Source organism: Zerene cesonia, chromosome 16 (assembly GCF_012273895.1).
Source record: "Zerene cesonia ecotype Mississippi chromosome 16, Zerene_cesonia_1.1, whole genome shotgun sequence".
In the NCBI taxonomy this organism is placed as follows: Eukaryota; Metazoa; Arthropoda; class Insecta; order Lepidoptera; family Pieridae; genus Zerene; species Zerene cesonia.
In genome coordinates, this window is record NC_052117.1 from 3,298,404 (window position 1) to 3,322,657 (window position 24,254).

Below are 24,254 nucleotides of genomic sequence, written 5' to 3' on the forward strand. Positions count from 1 at the left end.
TATCATTTTGGGATTGAATCAAGTTATTTTGCTTAATTACAATAACCTCTAGTGAATCCACTTTTTTCGTTAGGTCCAAAATTGATTTCTGCAAGCCCTGGACTAGTTTTTCCAACTTGGAGTTAGACATATTCACTTAATTTGAATTTAAAGTACAGAGCACAATGACACACGTCTACTACGTTTAGCGCTTACGCTTTATATAGTTAATAGAGTTGATTTAAACTGAAACTGAATATTTATTTACTTTAGCCATTTTATTTCTATTGTCGATACTTAAGTAGAAGTTTGACCACATTCCCACCTGATGGGAAGCGCCGGCCGCTTCCCATCAGGTGGGATCTACGTGTCTGGAAGGAGCCATCCTAGCTCTGAAGAGGTTCGAGTTGTATTGCTATGGAAAAATTGTGGTAGGGAGAGAATTCCATTCCTTAGCTGTTTTAATGATGAAGGAAGACTTGGAAAGACGATTTCTTATTAGTACTAACGAACTAAGAAACATGTCTATGCACATGTTTTTTAAAACGCATAGGTGTATGTTATACTCGGTCAGCTATTCTAATCATGATTCACCACTTGAACTACGAGAAATAAAAAAGCAGTCTTAGTATAAAAATGCTGTCTCAAATGTGTAAAAACTAGTCATCAGTATTTCAAGAAAGTACTAATTCAACTTTGACCCAAGTAGCGCCATTGAGGAAATGTTCATTAGGTGGGAGTCGAGTCGACAAGTGGCCGCTAATGAGACAGAGTGTGCCATTTTAATGAGACGTATGCAATGTTCGTATTTTGGAACGCATTTAAAATTCTTATTTTTCTTTGGTTTTCCCCTTTTATGTGGGAACAGTAAAGATTTTCTATTCTTAATTCTGTGGATGCGGCTGCATGTTGATGTTATTAATGGATATGACTTATTCGTTGTTATTGTTATTTTTTGTAAAGTCGTAGCTCAATAGTCTAGATTGGGTGCTACTGTATTAAATATGTTATTATGTATACTGGTTCGTGATGTTTTGAACACTTTACTGCGTGCGAGTGTGGTTACGGGGAAATTGATTTAATACTCGATATCCTCGCGTAATATCAAACACACGTAAACACAAATCATAATAAACCTTATTCATTTCATTCTTTCCTACTTGCGACGGAGACATCAACAAAATAAATTAATTCTGTCACTGTATTTCTTAATTTATTATACAAAGTGTCTAGTTCGTAAAGAGACCTTTTAGTGCTAGAGTCTCTCACGCCCTAGGGCACAACTATTCACAACAATCCAATTATTTAGACAATCAACTTCAACACAACTTCAGACAGGTAAACTGGCCACGAGAGTCCTTTGGCGCTACACCGACTTCATTAACCGTTTAAAGATTAACATTAATAGTTTGTTATTGTTATTTTTTATCAATGCATGTTAGAAATAGAATAAAGAGCAGAACACTACAGGAGGGTTCTTTCGCTATTATTTGAACATCATATCAGAGTCATGGTATACTTATTTATTCTAGTAACGCATAAAAACTACGGCAATAAAGGATCCATTCCGCACAGTTATCGAGTAAGAAAGTCGATTTGAGAACCTTCTTCGTTTTTGGGAACCGATATTTACGACGCGAAATACACATTTCATCTGTATATTCGCTTTAAAAAGCATTTAAATATGATGAATAACCTATTGGCATCTTAATTTACGACATTTACGTTACTTTGTAAAATAATTCACCAAAACTTCAAATTTGCTAAAACATTAAATATGAGAATTACTATAAAGTAATAGCTATAATATTATCATGACAGAGATAACAAAGGAACGCTTCTCTACAGCCCTTAATTAAATACTGAGGCACTTAGTATTCAAAACACATTTATATGACAACTGCATAGTAAACGTTAGTCGAAGGTAAATTTATAGACGAGAACTGAAATACCTGTGTATGTTAATTTGTCTTTGAGACTGCATACTAGCGAGTGTAGTTTATAGTCAGTTAATTTAGCTATTTTAGTGTTCCTATTTGCATACGTCATCTTGATACTAAATGCAATACATATGTATTCATTATTAATGGCTTAATACAAAATATGTAAAATATAGTCGAGTTAATTACACTATTTACCTATTATTCTTCTTATAAAAAATGGCTGTGAAGTATTTTTGTACGGCAATTAAAAAGCTAGATCGAATTAGAATATGGGAATAGTCAAAACAGCATTAAAAATAAGGCATATATGATCTTCATAGAATTTATGATTTTAAAGCCATTTACGTAGATAGTTAATTTTATGTAGGTATATTGGCTTTTTATTATCCCCCCAAAAAAGCTTATCGAAGCCAGAATTTTTCTATTTATAAATAACATATTGTATCATTATCCAATAAATGCAGGAGACCTGACGCCTAGCCGGTAATTAAAATTACCATTTCCAGCAGTTTCGTAATCAGAAGTATAATTTAATGAACAGCGTGGGTGTTGCTTGCACCATGTCTTATTGCTAAGTGTAGATAAATCTATTAAGCCTCATCTATAAACCTATTATCGTAATAAGTTGTCTTGTGTAGGTAATATACTACAACTCTTTTATACATGAAGCAACTCACTAACGTAACCTTACCTAACCTAACCTAACCTAACACTTTAAACTAAATCTAAACAAAACAATATACTATAATAAAACAATATGTAAACTCGCACATATAAAAGCAAACTGTCAATTTGAGTTTAAATAAAAAATTTAAAAAAGGCATGAGGTGGGATCTCGGCTGGACGAGAGGATAGGCGTTGTCACGGTTTGGCAAAAAGACGCGGGATCAAATCCCGCCTCGTGATCAAATTTTTCTATTCTTTCAATATTTCTCATTTAAAAAGTATATTCAAATAACAATTGTAACTTCTTTTAAAGCACAATGCCACTTTTAGATAACCGTTGCTTATAAACATATTAAAATATGATAAGTAAAGCATGAAAAAAGGAAAGCAACCTTGAATAGTACAATACGAAACACAATCAATAAGACAGCTTTAGTAAAGGAAACTCACCAGACAATTTGTACAATTCATAGCATATAAATATAATGCAAAGTGCATAGTTCATTTGTAATATAAATTCCTCGACGATCGCATACCGTACTACCCCACACTAGTTTAACCGCAATGTATACGTAGGTTTATGTAGGTTTATTATGAAAGCAAATATTTGGCGGCGAGTGCATCTCCCCGGCATATTTACATACCTATTAAACCGTAATGACAACAGTTTTGTTTTAGTATCGGATATTTAATTTAATTATTACTAGCGCTTATCAGATTCCATATTACACTGCCCCTATTATGCTGTTCTTCATAAACGAAGGGCATACCTTCTAAAATAACTATATAATATCAAATAATTAGTCTGTATACGTACATGATACAAGTATAATAAAGTCAATCAAATCTACTGAAATAGGGAATACACTTGAAACAAATAAATCGCCGCTTAGAAATATCGTGTGACGTTATGTAAATATCAAAACATTTACAAATTGAACGAGCCATGGAACCGATCCAAATATTTGCTTTTATGATTGAGAATATTGTACGATTCTGTTTATTGCTTTATTAGGATTTGACTTTATCACAAATACAAAGCTTTCTTTGCAATAAATTTAAAGCGAAAGTCGAAATACAATATTGTAAGTGTGAAAAGAACGGTTTGTATAAAATATGTATAAGGTCGGAGTTTCGAATTGTTCAATTAGCATTAAATTCGAAATGTTTGCCTTTTCAAAATTATTGTTATATGTGACCAGAAACTTCAGTCAATTAGCCGGCAAGCCTGTATTGAACAGGAAAATAATTGCTGCGGATTCAATATGACATTTTTCTGTTTGACATACACTACTTCTACGTTTTAAGAATTTAAGCAAAACAGTTAGTTCATTTTACATGAATGTAAATTATTATCCAGTATCAATACCCAATATAGTAGTATGTTATCTGTGATAATACAATGACCATTACACCGAACTTAACCTCAAACATTTATTTTGCAGTTTCTAAAGAACTAAGAGCCGAAAAGAAACTCTATACTATTAGTCTTTTAAAATCATGTTAATTTTGTATTCTAAATTTACGTAGCATATAAATCCTAATAATCATTATTTGCTAAAATTTAACATTATTGCCTGTATATACAAAGCCGATTTACTGTATTATAAGTATACAATATACGCTTGTAAGTATATATAACTCTATGTTAGCTCTATGATAAAAACTAGTTTTACAAATATAAAACTTGATTAACCTATATTAACGTAGAGTAAAGGGAAATTCGTTTCCTATGAAGGCATGTGTTTGTCGTTTTTACAGCATGTTTCTAAGGGAAGAGGAAGTAACTTTCTAGTAATAACATTGCAAATTTAATATATTTTATATTTTAACAGACTACCCCGAAATACAGGGCTATTCAATTTAAAATTAGCGACAGACAGGGACCAGAATCAAAAGGGGTTTGGAAAAACATGTGGCGAAACGGTATTTAAACAATAGTAAAATCATATTTTTATCAATTTTTAATTGTAAACTATTAATTTATTATTTTTATTTAAATGACAACAAATTTCGGGAAATATGCAAACAAATTTTAGCAAAGAAGAGGCATAATTTCTACTATTTACTTTCAAACAAGTATTGAGAAAACTATGTAAAGAGAAACTTACAATACCAAGAGTTTCGTAAAGTTTTAATGGACCGCTTTAAACTTTGCTCTGTAGTTTGGAAATTGTTTATATGTAAAAAATAAACCAATGAAAGTATAAGCTTTCGAGATCAAACTTCAAGAACATCAGAAAAATGATGATAGAATCTAGAAAATGGATCTGAAATATTTTTGAAAATTGTACGGTAACTTCAATTAGGCAAAGTATCCCAAAAGTAATTTTGAAATACGAAAATTACAAAGAAAACGTGAGTTTTTTTTTTTGTTTAATGACTATGTTAAGTTCCATTGTGTACATAAAATAACCTAAATATATAAATATTCATATAATTAAACATAATAACTTATCTATACAGTTTAAATTTTCACATAATAAATCACTAAGTACATCAAAATACAAGTTTATTTCATATCCACATCTTGTTAATATTATATCCTTGCCAACAACTTTCAAATATTATAATTTGTAGTTTAAATTCGATCCAGTAGATAAGGTTTGTATTTATATTTGTAAGTTTGTCAGATACATTGATGAAGACAAATTTTCCAATATAACATTCAGGTGTACATGTCTCCTTATTACATTGATCGATACAAGACTAGTTGGGCTTACACTATAACTAAAGTTTAGTGGACAATAAGTGGATATTGAAGTTGCTTACCCGCTGTATTTATATTATTCACGATTAGATTTATGAGGAATTTTTTCTTTTTCTCTTTTTTTTACTTACATAAAAATTACGTATTAAATTATTATTAATTAATTTCTCTCTTGGATTCTAAAATTATTATTATATAATATGTAACTAGTATTTATTATTCATACTTAACTATCGTTTACATAATGTACCACTAGTATAGAATTATGTTATCTGTGATACGGATAAACATTCATTTATTCCTTTAGATAATTATATTCCACTGTAGAACTGTTTAGTTGAGTAATTTGAATGTCTGACGTTTATTTTCTGCTCCTGTCCATATCATATCACGCTTTTTTATTCTTCCTTATCGTGTAAAACCCTTTCGACATTCGGTTATATAGTAATATTTATTTATTTTAAAGATTTTAAGTAAATAATTACATAATATTATCTACGTGACCAATTCGTTACTAATTTTCTTGATATTTGTCCCCGCTCCACTTTCTGTTGACGTAGATTCTATTCGATTGGTTCAGCATATTGTTAAAATTGAGACAACGCAGTAGGTACCTACTGATATCAATAAAAATATTGAATCGATTATGTTTGATACTTAAGATATTCTTCAAATATAACCGAGTTCGAGTGGGTGGAACGAAAACTTTTCAATTAACCAATTAGATTTAACTTAAATGTATCCGATTGTGCATGCAGGAAAATCGCACATTAAATAGTTAAAATAAATTACTGGTTTGAAACATAAATTATCACCAAAAAGCATTTTTTGCAAATATCGATAACGATAACATGTACAAATTAAGGTTTCTGACACGGTTTCAGTTCAAGCCGCAGTTTTGCGATAAACAGTGATACCGTTCGTTTCATTTGCTACTTGTGTTACAATAAGGTAAACCTAACGGTAGAGATTTTGAGGATATCGCGATTGCAATCATCATCTCGTACAATGCGTTTTGAGTACGGTCAGGGAATACTAAGTAATAGCACGAAATACTACTGTGAAAAGAGCGTCGTTTTGGACAATTCGTAGTTTTAATCAGCAAGTACCTTCTATAAGTCCATGGAAATTTTTATTTTATGGCCATTTATCTAAATATTAACGTTCATTAACAACCAAATTACAATGCTATAAAAATACACAATTCCATTAAATTGCATTTCGCATATAGTCCCATGAAACATGCAATACTGCAATAACACGAGAATAACACATTATATTACATAACAATCCATCCTTTTAAAATTAAGCGAGGAATAATCTTTTGAACGTAGGCTTCGATCGCAGATGCAATCTTACAAAAGCACAATATCGTATCTCTGTAATATATTATGACGTTTATTACGATTATAACTGGCCGATGAAAAGATAACGATTATTATTAATATGCTTATCTGAAAACACTGTTATGTGAATTGATATTCTTGAGTAATACAAGCTTTGTTTGGTATAAAATGAAAGCTATTTAATTTGTTGGAACTTTATAATGTTTTTCGATTCTTAATCGAAAAGTATATTCTGCAGTATAAATTTTAAGGTTTATCAAAAATTTTCCGATGGAAGATATGTAGGTAGCAGGAATTTTTTTGAATTGTTTTTGAGAAGCGTTTTGTTTATGCTTAAATTTCGTTAAATTCGTATATTACCTAATAGCAAATACAGAAGGATATATATATAGATAGCGATAGTTTTAAGTTTTTCAATCGAAACTCTTTTATTATAATTTTTATTCTTATAATTACCTACTTACAAGCAGTAAAACAAATCATACCCTCACTCAATTTACACACGATGTTTTTAAATACTATCATTTAAACTATAATCGTAACCTTAAATATATTTTTATAGCTTGGTGTGATTCATACAATAGGTAATTTAAAAAATATGACTGGATTTAAAAAGAACGCATAATGGTGACGACCCTCTTTTATTACGGATTGGTGCACTGGATAATGGACACTTCGCAGTAGCCGGTAAATTTCGTATTTTTTGCAAAAAAATAAAATGGCGGACGCATGCGTGTGAATAATGAGGAAAGATTTATGGTAATAGATATCCGGAGACCTACTTCTTGAGTCATGTATGTGCAAAGTATACTAGTATTGAAAGTGCATCTACAATTTTAATATGTTAGTATGTTGGTAAATTGAAATGCTTATGAGATTATACATTGCACAAGTTACAAAGAAAATTTCAGACTATTAAAAAGAAGAAAAAATAGTTTAATCATTTCACAGTTTAGCCTTGAGTGTGTATGTATTTCTTTTCATTTCTTTCATCAAGTTAACGATCTATTTTCAATGTCGGGATGAGCTAAGTGATTTTCAGAAATGTTTTTATGCGGTTCAAATAAGGAAATGTTTTTTTTTGAGTAAAATTTTCAATCTGCTGTATTAAGAGATCTTTCCCATCAGGTGGCATTACAAAATTCCACCCTGTATTATATAAAAATAACGTTGCTTTTTTGTATGACAAATTATAATCTTCTTCCATGGTAATAAGTCATCAATTATCGAGACACAAATTGTAATGCGTACAGTTAGCAATTCGTAATCAATATTTATGTGAGTGCGAGCATGAATTCGATAGCCGCTTGACATAAAATTCCAAACAAGATGGACAACGTACAAAGAAGATTGAATCTCGGCGTAATTCAATATAATAAATTGGAGAAGCGGTTTCAAAATCACTCACGACTCGCCTCGTGGCAAGCCGAGCGGTTCAATGCAATTGGAGCTAATAAAAATGCAATTCTCGTAATACGGCTCGACCATTTACTACCCTTTAATGTTCATGCATTCATTGAATAACTAATGTTATTTGCGAGTTGAAGTCGTTTTGCTCAGAGGCGGAAGGAGACTGTTGGATACGTTGAATCACGCTTTGACATTGGGGAGATGGTTTATTTCGGTAATGCGATAGCTTATATGCAGATCATGGTACACCAATCACTATTAGAAATGTATGTAATAGTTTACTATTCTCTTAAAGATTGTAAAGAATTATAAATAGATGTACACTTGTATACTCTCAATGAAGATCATACCTCAATTATTCAAATGATCAAACAAGATTGTTAAGTTTAAAATAAAATGTACAAATGTACAGATTACTACAGATCACACAAAATAAGAATCTTATAAACGAGAGAAATGTGTCCATATTAAACCCATTTCTTACTCAACGTCTAGTTTCCTGGTCTGACTCTGAACAGTTACATGATTATTTAAGCGACCTACTGTTTATGGTAATATCATTCTTAAGCAGTTACAGGCTTAAAATAGCTAGATTTGTCTGCGCCCTCTTGTATGACAAGATAAATGTCTGATAAACTAGCGATTTTACTCATGTTTAATTTGTCAAATCGTGTTATTACCCCACAATTGAATAATTGAAGTTGGATATAAAACATTGAAATGCACCAAAATGTACCCAAACTTTTATATCTACTAGTTTTTTTTTTGTAGAATTAGGTACCCCTGTTGTCGTTCTGTGGGTACAAAACTCTCTGATAATATATCCTCGCAAACTTATGCGTTTATATATATAATATAAGTAGAGCAAAATAGTAATATAATATATAAGCATATAAATTTAATACATAGTTATATGAATACAAAGAAAATTAATGTAACTAATACAAGTTGTGAGAACATTCTAAATTAATCTAATAAAAGTAAAATCATTAAATGTATCCCATCAACATCTCGAAATTTTTAACATATTCTCTATCTATTTACATCTTATACGTTGTCCTTAACACTTTTTTTAAATAGTAATGTTAATCATATTAGTACATGTAAGTAATTACTCATGCATATATTACCTCAGTAAACAACAACATTTGATAAATAATTAATAAATACACCGGCGTATTACCATGTTTTCTATCAATGAATATTCATAGCGGAACCATGTTATTAGAACACACGTAACAGGAAATCATCGATATTTATATATTTACTTAAAATCAAGGTTAAGTTGACTGATATAGGTTAAAATGTAATATTGAAGGTGAGAGACGAGTCTAGATGAAACCATTTCGCAAACCAGATGTTGTATAATCATAAGAGCTAGAGAACGGATAATATCTGGCTGAATTGGCAATTGATATATTGGCAAATAATTATAGCATAGCCAATGACTCGTATTGCATACACATAATGTTTGTAATAAAGGCACAAGATGCCTCGTTTTATTTGAAATTAACAGTGACATAATAATATACTTATTAATAATATATTCATTTAATATTAATATAAATGTTTTTCATATCCATTAATATCTATACCCTGATCAAGAGACTGATACTGTATTCGAGATGTGTGTATAGGCCGATTTTTCAATCGTTGGTTGAAACTTATCCGACCAATCAAGTATTACAGATTAATAATAATAATACTTGCATATTTTCCGCAAGAGTATTACACATATATAAAGACGTTATCTCCAATATGATAAATAATCGTTTAATGCTTCATTCGACGAAAAAATTTAAACAAATTAGTAGTGGAGAAATCACACAACTAACACACATTTCTCACACAACAAGACTTATGCAGAAGCAAATCTAATTCAGCTTTAAAGCAAATACCTATAAGCGTGAGTCCTTCGCCTCCATGGACGTCGGGTGTGGGAAGCGCTTTCTAAGGACGACCAGTCACCATCGGTTGATCTCGACAGGGCGGTGTTCCGCGCCTCCACACTCCTCGCACTCTCCAGGAGTATGGCTGTATACTTCGTTATTAACATTTGCACTTCACTCATTGAACCACCTTCACTGAATTACTCACACACGTTACACAAAACCAACAATGGTTTGTCCACAAATCACAATATTACCTTTCCCAATTTATATCGTGCCTTGGTACAAGAGGATCATACGTGGGTATGCCGGGACGTAAGGTAAATAACTGACACAACCGTCACGCGACGTTGGCTACCAAACATCAGCTTTGTTACCCTCGGAGTAACAAAAGGATATTGTGAATTATGCCCACTCCCACGCATCAACTTGACCCATGTTAAAAACCGCTTACATCAAATTATTTCCTTCAACCCTGTCTTTCTCTCGACCTGATTACTTGAAATTGTGTGTCTATCAATTTTTCAACCTATTAACTTTATAAAATTAATTTTAACACGATGAATATAAGGAAAACAAGTAATTAGCTGCTTGAACAATATTTTTAGCGGGATATCAAATCGTCAGTCGTAACACCCATATATAAATATATTTTCATAGTCGCAATATTCGTTCGTTTCACATAAAAAAAAAAATGAGCCCACTCGTTTTCATAATATTAAGATTTTTAGGATGCATACAAAGCGATGGCGTATAAATTAGAAGAAACATTACGGCATGATTCACGCTGTCAATTTATTTCGTTTCAATCAAGATATTCTCCAATTGCGATATCCGTTGGATTGCATCAATTTCATCAATAAATCATAGGATGGACGTAGCTGTACAATCGTATTAAAAGATGTTAAATAACTCTATTTAAAAATATAAAAATAATGTATTTAAAATTACTGGAAGTAGTAAGAAGGATGTTAAAATAAAAATATCGATACTAAGCATTTGTTATATATTTACGAAATAATATTACACTTAATTTGAAAAATTTAACCGTTGTTGGGTAAATTTTTCACATTGTCCTTCCTATAGTCCTTGTAGTAGTCCTTGTATAATATAAGGAAATATGAAATTATATATATTATAATCTTTGTACAATTATTAATAAAATACATATAATTTTACAATTTTAAGAGTGCATTTATAAACTAATTGTTATATTAATATTTTATCTTACAGTGTTTTTAGAATAATTATCTATTTATTACATAGAAATAAGCTCAAGCTTATACGAGTATTTGAGTATACGAGTTTATTGAAATTGAGTTTGTATCAATTTTACACAAGACAAGCTGCGTCGCATCACTCGCATGACATCCAAATAAAAAGTAGCCAATGTGCTCATATATATGACGATAAGCAGTTTTCGCGTGAAAGAGTAACAAACATCCATACATACATCCATCTATATTTACAAACCTTCTTATAATATTAGTAGGACATACTACACGTATAGTTCAATCGAACTACACAAACTTTATTTGTATATAAATATATAATAACTAACGGTCTGCCCCGGCTTCAGCCGTGGTACGTATATAGCCTATAGCCTTCCTCAATAAATGGGCTATCTAATACTGAAAGAATTTTTCAAATCGGACCAGTAGTTTATGAGATTAGCGCGTTCAAACAAACAAACACTTCAGCTTTATAATATTAGTATAGATAAAGACGAATTTTTAATCTTGACCTAAATTTATTTCCTTACGTATATATTTTTTCTTTTTTAAATAAATATTTCCTATAAATTGTTTCACAATCAGGACCACAACTATCAATGCAGTCGGCGGCCAACTGTAAGGGCAATTAGTGACACAAAACACCGGTGTCATCGACCCCGGCGCAATAATTCTGCAAATAAACCACGCTGTAGAAATAGCTATTCTACTCGTAGCTCAAGGGTACTATTAGCTTCATTACGATTTAACCATTAACTTTCAAATGCTTTTGAGGTTTTAATATAAGTTACTCGTAAGTAGCGAGCGCGTTTTGTAACTAGGTTTTTATTGCTATAAATAAAATGTATTTACAGAGGAGATTAGCTGATTTTATATGTGATAAAGAAATATAGACGTAAGTTTGATGGGACTGAATTGTAAGACCTTAAAAAAATGTTGAATATTTTTGAGTAATATGAATATTTTCTATAAAAATATATTTGTGACTTTAATAACATACAACACGTACAGCTGAATTGTGTAAGTCTATATTAAAAGTGATAATATCTATGTCATATCTTGATTTGTAGTCAATTGCTGTACCACGTAGGTACCTACTCATTTTTAACAAAAAAAAAAAATTATGTTGTTGCCTTGGCCGACATAATACTAGTTAGTGGACACAGATTTTATGATTAATAATTACGTTGGTAAGTATTTGATTTTATTATGTATGTATTATATATATTATAAAATAAAATTTTCAACAATAAGTTATTGACTTAGTGATATTTTCCATTTATATAACGATGAAATATCACGTATGGCAAACCTCATTAAAACTTTCGGATCGCTATCGACCAAAACCTTTGGCTTTAGACATCATTTAACTGTCGTTTAATGGTGAACTCTTCCGATCTTCATACATAGTACAAGTACAAGTACATAACACAAGTATTAAAACAAAATATCAGTCAAGTTTGTTTTCTTATCTCGTAAATTGTATAGATTATGAGTATTTGTAACTCTTTATACATTTATTTTAATCATTACTCCGCTGTAATCCAAAACTGACTGAAAATTGGACTTTCTCATAGTAAATTAATTCGAACGAACTCAAATGAAAAAAAAAAACCTTTTAAGCCCATGAGGTTACCCTACACATATTAAGTCTACCACATCATAATACAGCTTATCCTAAACTCAGTTAATTCAACAGTAAAGTGCTCTCACATGGAAGATAATAAAAAAAACTTTGACCTTTACTCACAATAGTACGTATTACAATAGAAGCTACATATAATTAAACACGTTAACGCGCATAAACGTCAAGTTCGAGGTTGAACAGGATAGATTTTTTCTCCTTTTACGGCGAAGCGGGTATGATAACTACGTGTTTACCAGACTCGGTCATCGTCGATTACACATGGCATTTGTAATAGGTCACCATAGATTATATATACAATTTTATTCGAGGGCAAGCAAACCGACATGTACTAAGTACTTATTAGTGGATGTTTATCCCATAATTAATAATGTGATTAATTAGACGCAAGCATAAATAAATTAAAAAGAAATTTTTGTGTTTAACATTTTGATGAAGTATGCAATTTAAAAAGCAGAAACGTTTAAAACATATCTATTTATTTACTTTAATACATCGACATAACCTTTGGAATTATTTTAACGGAATACGCGACCACACGTGTTAGTATATTCGTGTCGTGAGAATACATTCTATTAGTCAGGCTAGGCTAGGCTAGTCGAAATAACAAGTGCCTACCTTCTTACCTAAGTCTCAGATAACATAATACTATAGTATCTGAGTGATGAATAATATCTTGTATGTGTTTTGTGTACATCTTACACGGATGATACTTAAACCGCGAATAAATTTTCATTTCATAAACTTTCACATAAAGATTTTCAGGTTGCATATTTCTGTTCTATATAAAAAATAAAATGTAAAAAGAAGATGCGAAGTTGTTCAAAATATACAATACATATTGAACGGATATTATTATTTGTTTTTCTCAATTTCAAATAAAATAAATACTATTTTGTCTTCAGTAATATAAACATACAAAATAAGCAACCGCATATCATATTCGGTCTTCCGAAGCCAAAACATAAATCCAATACTTACCTAAGGCCAATTATTAAATATACACATAATTATTAGTTGAATAACTCATTCGTATTTGACTATCTGTTTATTTACACCTCTAACTTGATAGGCTTGCATTCCATTCCTCGTATGTAGGTAATTTTATAGGCATGATAAGTGCTGACGCATATATAGTGAATCGGCAACAGATACCTCTGCAGAATGTTTATTGATTATGCGTTAATTACTATCAAAGGTTTTCTTGTACAATTCTCATCTTACTTTTTATAGGAAAAACTTGGTTAATGCAATTTAGGATTGGGTAGTTATTGAACAGTCACTTGTAAATATTTGCTATGAAAAGTGATTTTTTTTCTGAAGATAACGACTATCATACAACTATTGTATTTGTGGGGAAAAGTGGTCGAATCCGCTTTTTTTAACAGCATAGTCGATTTATTTGCCACTAGTTGCGTTCCGAAGACAGACGGACAAAAATTTTAAAAATGTTGTTTTGCCTATGTAACGTATGTACAATTTTTAACTTCATATACTAAGCACATGAAGTTAAAAATGGTAAATTCATTATTTCAAATATATTTATATGTTTGCATATGCAGATGTACAGATCACCGCTCTACCAACCAGGTCATAAATTTGTTAAAAATTTTACCTCTAAGTTATTAAGAAATTTTGTCTTAAGTTTCGTTGTCGCTTAAGGGGTACTGAACCAATAAAATGTTTCAAATATAAATTACAAAGCATTGCATCCTGTTATATGAAAAGTACTTAAAAGCATTTGAAATTATACCTATATGTATAATATATTATGCTTTCCTTCACATAGAATGTTACCGCCGTAATAAACAATGGCACAAAGACAAACGTTCATTAGCTGTCAAATGTATTAAAATGACAAAGATGGCCTTGCACATGGCAAGCAGCCAACAAATACCTCGCTAAAGCGATTGTTAACTTCACATTCATTAACCACGTTACTTCAAAACGGGACACAAATTAAATATCTTTTATACGAGCAATATGTATGCACAAAAGAACATCACTGCTATAAGAAAATGTGCGAAAAATATCGTTATCGTTACAACGTGTTTGCCAAAATTTGCCTGCGAGGACTGTGGACAATGGACTGAGAGGGGTGAAGAAAAGGAAACAGGAAGTCACAGTACGAAAATAAGCAGCATGCTACTATTTCACGGTTTTCTGTGGGGATGTGCGAAGTAGCCCAATTCGTGCCGAAGCTCGACTCCCACACACGACACGACATTTAAAGTTAATTACTTAATGCCTAAAACTCCAAACAACGTTCCCCTAACTCTAGGTACTTAACTTAAGGTCACTTTTAGGAAGTGCTAAAAATTACTAACGCAGTATAGTATTATGTTGTCTGTGCTTTCGCTTTAGTGTAAATATAAGCATATTGCATAGCTATAAAGCATATTGCAAGTGCCAGCATAAGTAAAATTGAATAACATTTATATTGAGAGCCTCCTCAATATAAATGTCTGCCTAGACAGAAAATTTGAAAATGTTATCAAATGTAAAACGTATTGACATGTAAATATGTAGCAAATCGAAGGCAGGTGACTAAAATCACAACGTCAAAGTTGGACGGGATCCAACTTTCGCCTAGGAAATCATTTTGTTATTCATACACGATACACGGGGGGTTTAATTAGGGGATGAAAGTTTGTAGTATTATAGTTTTTGATAGCACTGTGCAAATGCTCATCTAGCCATACCCTTGCAACTTTTATATGTATACGATTATTGATAGTTGTGATAGTTTGAGAGGTTTTTTTTAACTGTCTCATCTTTTACGTGGTTTACTCGTTTAAGTGGGCATTGCACATTGTATTAAGCAAATGTAACTGATATAAATTCCTTTCAAATAAGTCGAAATCTGGTACAATGTTATTGTGTATATACTATAAAAACGTTTCATAATGTTTTTGTAAGTATAATATAAAAAAAATTTGATGGCTATAATTCTGATTTATAATTTTTATTCTTTCAATACTTTCACTTAACAAGTAAAATATTTACAAAGCAATACCTATATACTACCGGGAAGATGTTAAAATGATTGCTTATACAATGTACAATTTGCGTCTAGAGTTACACAATTCAGTTACGCATCATAAATCATTCTCAGAAACAAAATAGCAATAATCGTAGGTGTCGATTAGATCATTTAAATTTCGACAAATTCCTAATGAATCATTTATATTTACTAAGCAGTTTTCTAAAGGCTTAACCGAAATAAGAGACATTGAAAATAATATGGAAGAATATATAATTTTGAGTTAAGGTTACACTGTGTTCTACGTGTATGTACATTATAATTAATTATATTATGATGAGCCACAAAAATCACAAAAACAATATAATAGCGATATTTACAAATTAATGTTATTAAGTAGGCAGTGACATTGTAACGAAAAATATATTTCCTTTTCGTTATTCCAAACCGAGGAAAAATCCGCATTATATATTTATTTCGGCGCTGAACAAGGCATAGATTCGCATCAGTTGCCCCTTACAAACAACTACATCACCATTGCATAATAAACGGCACACCCACATAAACTTGCGGCGTTAATCAAATCGCAAAACATAACCCAAATTGCACCAAGAACACAATTTCATAACAGTATCAAATACAAAAATACCGTAAACGCATGTGACCGCACGTGCGAATGCATTTGATTCGCACAACGATATTCGCCACAAGCCAACCGTTCGGAAACGTCGGCGCCCGCGCACTGACTCCGCCAAGTAGGTGTATAGCCAGGACGGAATGATCCACGGACACTTGAGCTTTTTATTGGACGAACAAGTTAATTAATTATTTGGAATACCGGGAAAGGTGACTGACCATTTCTCCAAACATCGATGTCCGGCTTTCGCTCTGTTTATCTTTGCGTCTATTTAATGCAAGGATAATGCATGTTTATAAAAAATAACAAACGCTAAAATTAGAATATCATTCGAAATCAACAAAAAGGTCAATGTTTTGTTTTATAAACGTTTACAAGTAAATTTAGGATAAGAAATGTGATAAGCTAATGAGATTTCATATTTATCAGCTTTTATCAAACATACGAAACAATATAGTACAATCGTCTATTTTATTATCGGTTATTAGCATATATCTTTAAATAGTACAGGTAAAATAGCGCTTCACTTATTTATTGGACCTTTATTATAGGTCCTACAAGTATATTTTATTTTCGCATCTTATCTCACCCATTTATGTAGGTATATTTGAATCGCTTGACCACTGAATTTGATCAAATACTCAAAAAGCATTTACGTCGTTCATGGTAAAATAGCGAAATTTACAAAATTCAAACAGAAATGATACCATTTTTAAAACGTTAGTCAGAATTTTGCACTCAAATAAAAACTCGTCGTCGTCCCTTTGATGGTCCGAGTCGCGAGTCCCTTTCCAGTTTTGCAATAAACCTCTTCCCTAAATGGAAGCGGTCTCAAAAATGTTAAACAACTTTTCTTTTCAAAGGGTTCGGGACATAATGTGGATAAAGTTATCTGGACACAACCTTTTACAGTATTCTACGAAACGTAAAAAGACGGACGCCAAAGCTCTTCCTCATCACATAAACCTAATACGATGCGACTAATACTCTATGTAAAGCTAAAGCAGAATTATCTGCACACGCTTTTTGCAAACTTCTGTGTTTTTGTCTTATGAAGAATTTGTGATTAAAGGACCTAGGTCATAAAAAATAATTAAATATTGTGGTCTATAAAAGCCAATTCAATATTATATATTTATTACAAATGTTAAGTCAAAACTATATAAGAACATACCTCTACGAAGAGGTACAGTTTAAATTGTAAATTTTAAATGAGTTATGTAATTTATCAACACTTATAGGTCTAGTCACTTGCTCAAAATAAAGTTGTATCACCTAATAAAAATGTTTTTCTATAATTACTTATTTATATTCTACAGTTTATTCAGATTCAAAAGTCGCTACAGAACGAAAAATGTTTGTTATATGCATATCATTAAACAAATTAAAAAAGCCGCTAAGAACCTTATATCCCGGAACATATTTGACCGAAGAAGATCGTTCAAAACTCAACCCGAAAAAGGTCTAAAGAGATTAAAACTCAATGCAGTTAAGCATAAAGGGTTCAACAGATGCTACTAAATTCATAACATTACTTAAATAAAGCCTTGTCTCTTATTTACATATGCAGGACAATATTTACTTTCACAAATACATAAAATTTATCAGATGGATTTAACGGTGCGAAAGTTGAAGCACTGTCAGGACAATCTGAGCTACAAATGAGTGTACTTTATTACTTTGCCTTTTAAAATATGCGTTTAATAAGACTGTATTGGGAAATACTTTATAGCTTTAAGATAAGACCCAGTAGAGGAAGTGTATTTCAATAAATGAGGGCATTAGGACTGTTGGTTATATCATATAATGTTTTAACCGTTAACTGTTGGTAGAATTAAGCTTTTAGAAATAAAAAACTTTACAACGTATACAATTAACGTGTATTGGAAGTAATTAGTAGGATTTATTGGTCATAAAATCTTTAAGCACATCATTTAGCCAGCTTTTTTTAATAATAAATTGTGTTCCAAATACATATATTTATATTATCACTACATATAATAAAACAAAGTCCTCTAACGCTTCTGTCTGTCTGTTCGATATACAATATAAAAAGTACTCAACCAATTTTCATTCTGTTTTCCCTAATGGAGAGCGTGGTTCTCGAAGATTTTTGAATACTAATTAAACTTAGTACTAGTAAGTTTTATATATCGCGGGCGAAGCCGTGGTCTGAAAGCTATATATAATTCCATTAAAAACTAAATTGCTTCACGTGTCTTTACTTGCAAAGGTTAACATAATGTTGTCGTAACGCGTTTATACATTACATTAGTAAAAAAAAATATATTTTAAGAAAAACTAAGCTCACATTATTACCTTCCTATGAAAATATTTTAAGTAAGTATTGTAAGTATATTACTTATACTTGTAATTGTTTAGTTAGTACAAAAACATATCCAAAACGATGATGTTACAAAAATAGTCACATAACTGAGTATTAATTAAATTTACATTTTTGCTTTCTCTTGATATCGTTCCTAAACAACAAGACACGAACACGTAAAAGATTAATTATTTTCTAAAACAATTTCAAATTAGGAACAAGTTTGGACACAGCACCCTCTAGGGTCATTTCCAACAAAGTATCAACAGTATAAAATCACTTTATTCTGCACCTAATGAAAATTGTATCAGTACTGAGGCACCTGAGGGTTCCTGACTGACTAATGAAGCCTCGGCTATGAATACATATTGGTGCATTAGAGTATACCAATGATTCTGCATAATTAATATCTACACCGCTCTTCACTTTGCTATAGACATTAAGCGAAGACCTAGCTAAATTTAGAATGCTCTGAGCATTTGTTAATTGGCCTGAATATTAGATTTGTAGAGGTCTCTTCGGGTAAATAGATGATGCAATTTATTTATTCTGATCTGATCTGTATGTAATATAATTAGTGATAAGAAATTTAAACTTAAAATATCTAACTTCAGAGTACATGAATTTTTGTTATAATTAAATAAACTATTAGTGTTTCATTTCATAACATTTACAATTCAAACCGTTTTATAAGTAGATATTACATAAAGAGCAAATAATTATTTTAAACTGGTGCTGTCTATGATGTTCTTAGTTCTTCGTTGTTTTTAATTAATTCAGCATCAAGACGAGCGTAAAATCGCTAAATCGTTGTAATTGGTTAAGATGCCGCTCAGTAATTTTACAAACAACAGAGATGCAATAAAAATATTCATTTTCTTGTAAAATTATTTCGTGAGACTCATTGTCGTACAAAATTAAAATTTTATTTATTTATAGCTGTTAATATTGCGACCAGTTTAAGGGATTATTTAAGTCAGGAAAACGTGGTGTTGTAATAACCTTAAGAAATTTTTAAATTTTTATTCCCAGAAATAACATTCAAAACATATAAATAACCATTTCGAACAGGTTTCATCATTACAAGAAATAGATCTCGTAAAACAGGCATATGACCCGTGATTAAATATCTCTAAATATTGCACATAGGAACAAAATAACAGCTTCCCTTAACGAAACGTCATAAGCCAAAGAATTCGAACAAACGAATCAGCACAGAGCAATTAAAAAGCAGTTGTATTAATTACCAAAGTAAATGTTAAGTCGCGTGCCAGTTTCCAGAAGTGACAAGAGCACGTGGGCGGAAGGTACCTAGAGCTGGCAATTAAACGTTGTTTATATAAATCGTGGACATGATCTGTCTCTGGCTACCATCTGTCCTATGTCTAGAGTTTATTAATATACGGAGGCGGGCTGGGTGGGACGGGGAAATGGCTTGGATAATAGTCCAGGACTATCGAGCTGCTTGAATGAAATATGGCACGGTCCTTTTTGTAATTTTTTTTTTTCAAAATATTCAATATGTCGGCGAACAAAGTTCAAGAATTCACGTTTAAAAAACATAGGTAACCGACATACTTGGGCAGGGTGTTTCCACTCTAGATTCTAAAATGGGACCAAATGACAACAATCTCCTACCAAAAACAAATAGAATCACGTCAAAGGCTAAAACACACAGAGTTATCATATCAGTTTTAATAAAAGTATCCTATCCCCCAAGTCTTTGATGACTCTTTCTTTTCGAGCCGTTCAGTAGTTTCAGCTGATTAACGGACAAACATCCAAACAAATAAACTTTTACATATATAGTATTAGTGTGATAGTGTGATTATATTGCTATAAAAGTCGAAAAGTGGAAAACCTTCGTTTTCGGGAACGTCGGTAAAAATTACTGGAATCATTATGTATCTAGGTGACTTTCAGAGACACGTTTTGCATTTTAAAAGCACGAAAACGGTACAGAAAACGCTTGAAAGAGGTGCATTATGCAGAACTTAATAACTCGCCTACGTTCACGGTTTTAAGATCCGTTAAACTCCAAGCTCCATATACCTATTGCTAAGTGTTAAATATTGAGGAGCACGGGAAAGTTTAATCTTACTCCTTACTCCTACTTCTAATTTAGTTAAGATTCCCGAAAAGCAGGATGTATGATATGATTTCACGCTCATATAGTCCGGTCAAGTTAAATATTGGAAGTAGTAATCCTACTAATATTATAAATTCGAAAGTTTGTAAGGATGTGTGTGTGTGTTTGTTGCTCTTACACGCAAAAACTATTGAACCGATTGTATGTATGAACATGAAATTTGGTACGTAGGCAGATGGACTGGAATAAAATATAGGCAACTTTTTATCCCGATATTCCTACGGGATACAACTTACGCGTGCTCAGCTAGCGCGCAGATTAAGCCAAATTTTTGTAATTTGATTTTGATAATACAAATGCGAATACTAATTTTTACTATTTGTTTACTACATTTATGTCTAAATCGACCGGGCTAATATTGATAGTTAAATGACCGTATTGACACACTTGTATCAGCTTAACCTGTATGTTTATATGCTTGTATATTTGCAGCCAACTTCTCTAAATTGGATTTTGTCATATATCATATTACATTATTCTGAATTTCAAATTCTTATGGTTTTCTAAATGCCACGATAATATCGGACTTGTTTATTCCCCTATCATTCATAATATCTTTATTCATTCAAAAATATGAATACGCTTTAATGAAGTCACACTATACAATACAGCTTATAAAGGTTACCTGCGTCAATGCATTGCTTAAGCACAGGCCACATTCACTCCTATTACTCTGGGAGTTGTAATGTTATTTCTTGGGCATTTATATCATATAATTTATACTATAGGAGCGTGATATTTTTGTATGAAAATATATTAATATATCACAATCACAAATAATAAAACATATATTTAAGATATCACAATTTGAGGCAATTACGATTAACATCATTTTACTATGTGATTTTCTTTACGAATAAATAGTTAATTTTATTAATTAAAAAGTTACTTTTGTAGTGTTCGTTGCCTATTGTAATTTTAACACTTCTCCGATATCACACCCAATAAGGTTCATCGTAAGGAGTTTAAATAGTACCTATGATATTACATGCCATTATTCAACTTCGTGTAATGTAAATAGTATACACATAGTTCGTAGTTATGTCGTCATTCATACGCGCTCCCAAGAGTGACTCCTCTTAGCAAGTTTTTAAATTAATTATAAATAAGAAATTTTGAAAAAATAGAAAAAATTTGATCACGAGGCAGGATTCGAACCTGCGTTTCTTGCCTAACCGTAGCAACGCCTAGCCTCTCGGCCACCCGTGATCCTTAATAATTATAAATATTTCATGTACGAAGTTCAAGCGTGACCCACTTTTAGAACATACTCAAAAGTAACTAGGGAAATGAATTCATGATACCTGCCTATATATTCATTGTCATTAATTTCCCTAGCTGGTTTAAAGCATTTTTATCATTTTTAGGGTTCCGTACCCAGATTGCAAAATGGGACTCCATTACTAAGACTTCACCGTCTATCTGCCTGTCTGTCCGTCCATCTGTTGCCATGCTCGATTTCATGAACCATGAAAGTCAGACAGACGAAATTTAAAAATTCAGAGATGATGTATTGTTGCCTCTATAATAACTAATAACAAATAACAAGAATCAAGGAAAAGCAACGATTAGCACGATCATCAATTGTATGAATGACCAATTTTTTGCAATTGTTCTAAATATCGTTTGCACGGAACCCTAAGTGTCGCGAGTTTGAATCACTCTTGACCGATTATTTATGATTCATTTTGGACGATTTGTGTTTTAGGACAAATTATGATTCATTTATTTTAAGTTGGAGACTCTTAGACTATGTCATTCAGCATAATGCAACTTATTTATGCTGACTAATAACAATGGTATTTCAATAATTCTGAGTTACTTTTATGTGTTTCAATGTACAGTTATTATATTGTGTAGATAAGTTACGTACTGTACTATACTTTATTATTAGGTAAATATGAATAATTTATAGGTAAGTATTTTACATAGTGGGATGTTTTATTTTGTTTAATATAAACACATATTTTTTGGAATAATAGCAAGAATTTTCAGACGTTATTAATAACAGAAAATAGAGATATAACATATTTAGTACATTAAGGAAAAAATATATAATTTTTCCTCAATGTACTAAATATGTTATTTAATAAGTCCCTTTAGGAATAAACGTTTTACTGCAACAAGTCATTTAATTATATTAATTCCTACGTTCTATAAATAAATATATCAACACAAAAAAACAAAATCATCGCTAAATTCTACATACGTTTGAGACTCTTCAGATAGCAAAACGTTTACTTCATTTGATTTGGTGTTAATAAGTACTGACATTAACAAATAAACCTAACCTTATTTCAAAGGATGAAACTAGACAACCAAATGACAACCATTAAAACAAAACTTCATTGTCACATGGTACGTAATATACGTGTATATCTAAATATTATATGATAGCTCTATTACAAATTAGCATACGTTCAAGCGACGCTAACAGATATTATAACAATTACGCATATTCGTTAACGATCTCATTAGCACATTTAATCCTCTCACATTTCCATGTCGATAATTATCTCACCCTATACGAGCACAATGGGCTTTGTTCTATAGTAAAATTAAAATGACAGATAAAGGGAAGCACACATGGATGGGTATGTGATAAATTAGTTTATTATCCGGTTATCGAGTGGTGTAAGCGGTGTGGGGTGAATGTACGAAAACAAACCTTAACATACTGTGCAAGTTTTTCACTCGTAAGCGTGTTTTATATAGAGCGAATATAGCCTTTGTCAAACGGGGTTAATGTATCTTTCATTTTTCTATATAAACAAACTTACCAATATGATACAATGCCTCTTTGTAAGACAGTAAAGACAACATGCAGTTAAAAACAATTTCTTTTTATTTTTACTGCATGTTGTCAGTTAACAAACAAAGTATTAAAGCAATATGAATAAGAATAAAAAGTAAATAAATTATCTGTATCTTGAGTTTACTAAACAGCATATTTTTTTAATTTCCAAACTTTTTTGTCTGCATAGTTATACAGATAAGGAAGCTGATCGTACACCATTAACTAATAAAATACACATTTATAGACTTATAATTAATTAGCTTTATAAAACCAGTACATTTAATATTAAAGGCACGAATCTCGCGTTATTAATATCCTATTTAAACATCATGTTTCATTAACGTGTTTTAGCGGAAATAATTCAATACACAGCCTAAAGCCTTTTCCCGTCCAACAACGGTATACCTTTATTAATTATTACGACCAAGAACAAATATTTCCCATGTTATCGTTGACCAGAACAAATTGCCCAAGTTCTGTTCATAAATAAAGACCCTTCATCTTTATTCAGGACTGATACGAAACTTGGTAAGAAACATTTG

The 24,254-nt window shown here is 31.3% G+C and overlaps 1 protein-coding gene across 6 annotated transcripts in view; it reads right to left on the bottom strand.

Annotated features, from left to right (window-relative positions):
- The window catches only part of LOC119832992 (protein sprint), a 162,629-nt gene that overhangs the window by 98,785 nt on the left and 39,590 nt on the right, over window positions 1-24,254 (bottom strand). The window contains exons 1-2 of one of the 6 annotated variants that reach the window (XM_038356852.1): window positions 16,453-16,556; window positions 9,953-10,321 (exon numbers count right to left, since the gene is read on the bottom strand). The exons of 1 other annotated variant lie outside the window; for it this stretch is intronic. In XM_038356852.1, the coding sequence (XP_038212780.1) occupies window positions 9,953-10,125 (173 nt within the window). In that variant the 5' untranslated portion in view covers window positions 10,126-10,321; window positions 16,453-16,556. Of the gene's footprint in view, window positions 1-9,952; window positions 10,322-16,452; window positions 16,557-24,254 lie in introns of those variants that run through there. 4 more of the 6 variants (XM_038356851.1, XM_038356850.1, XM_038356849.1 and 1 more) reach the window with 4 other exon arrangements.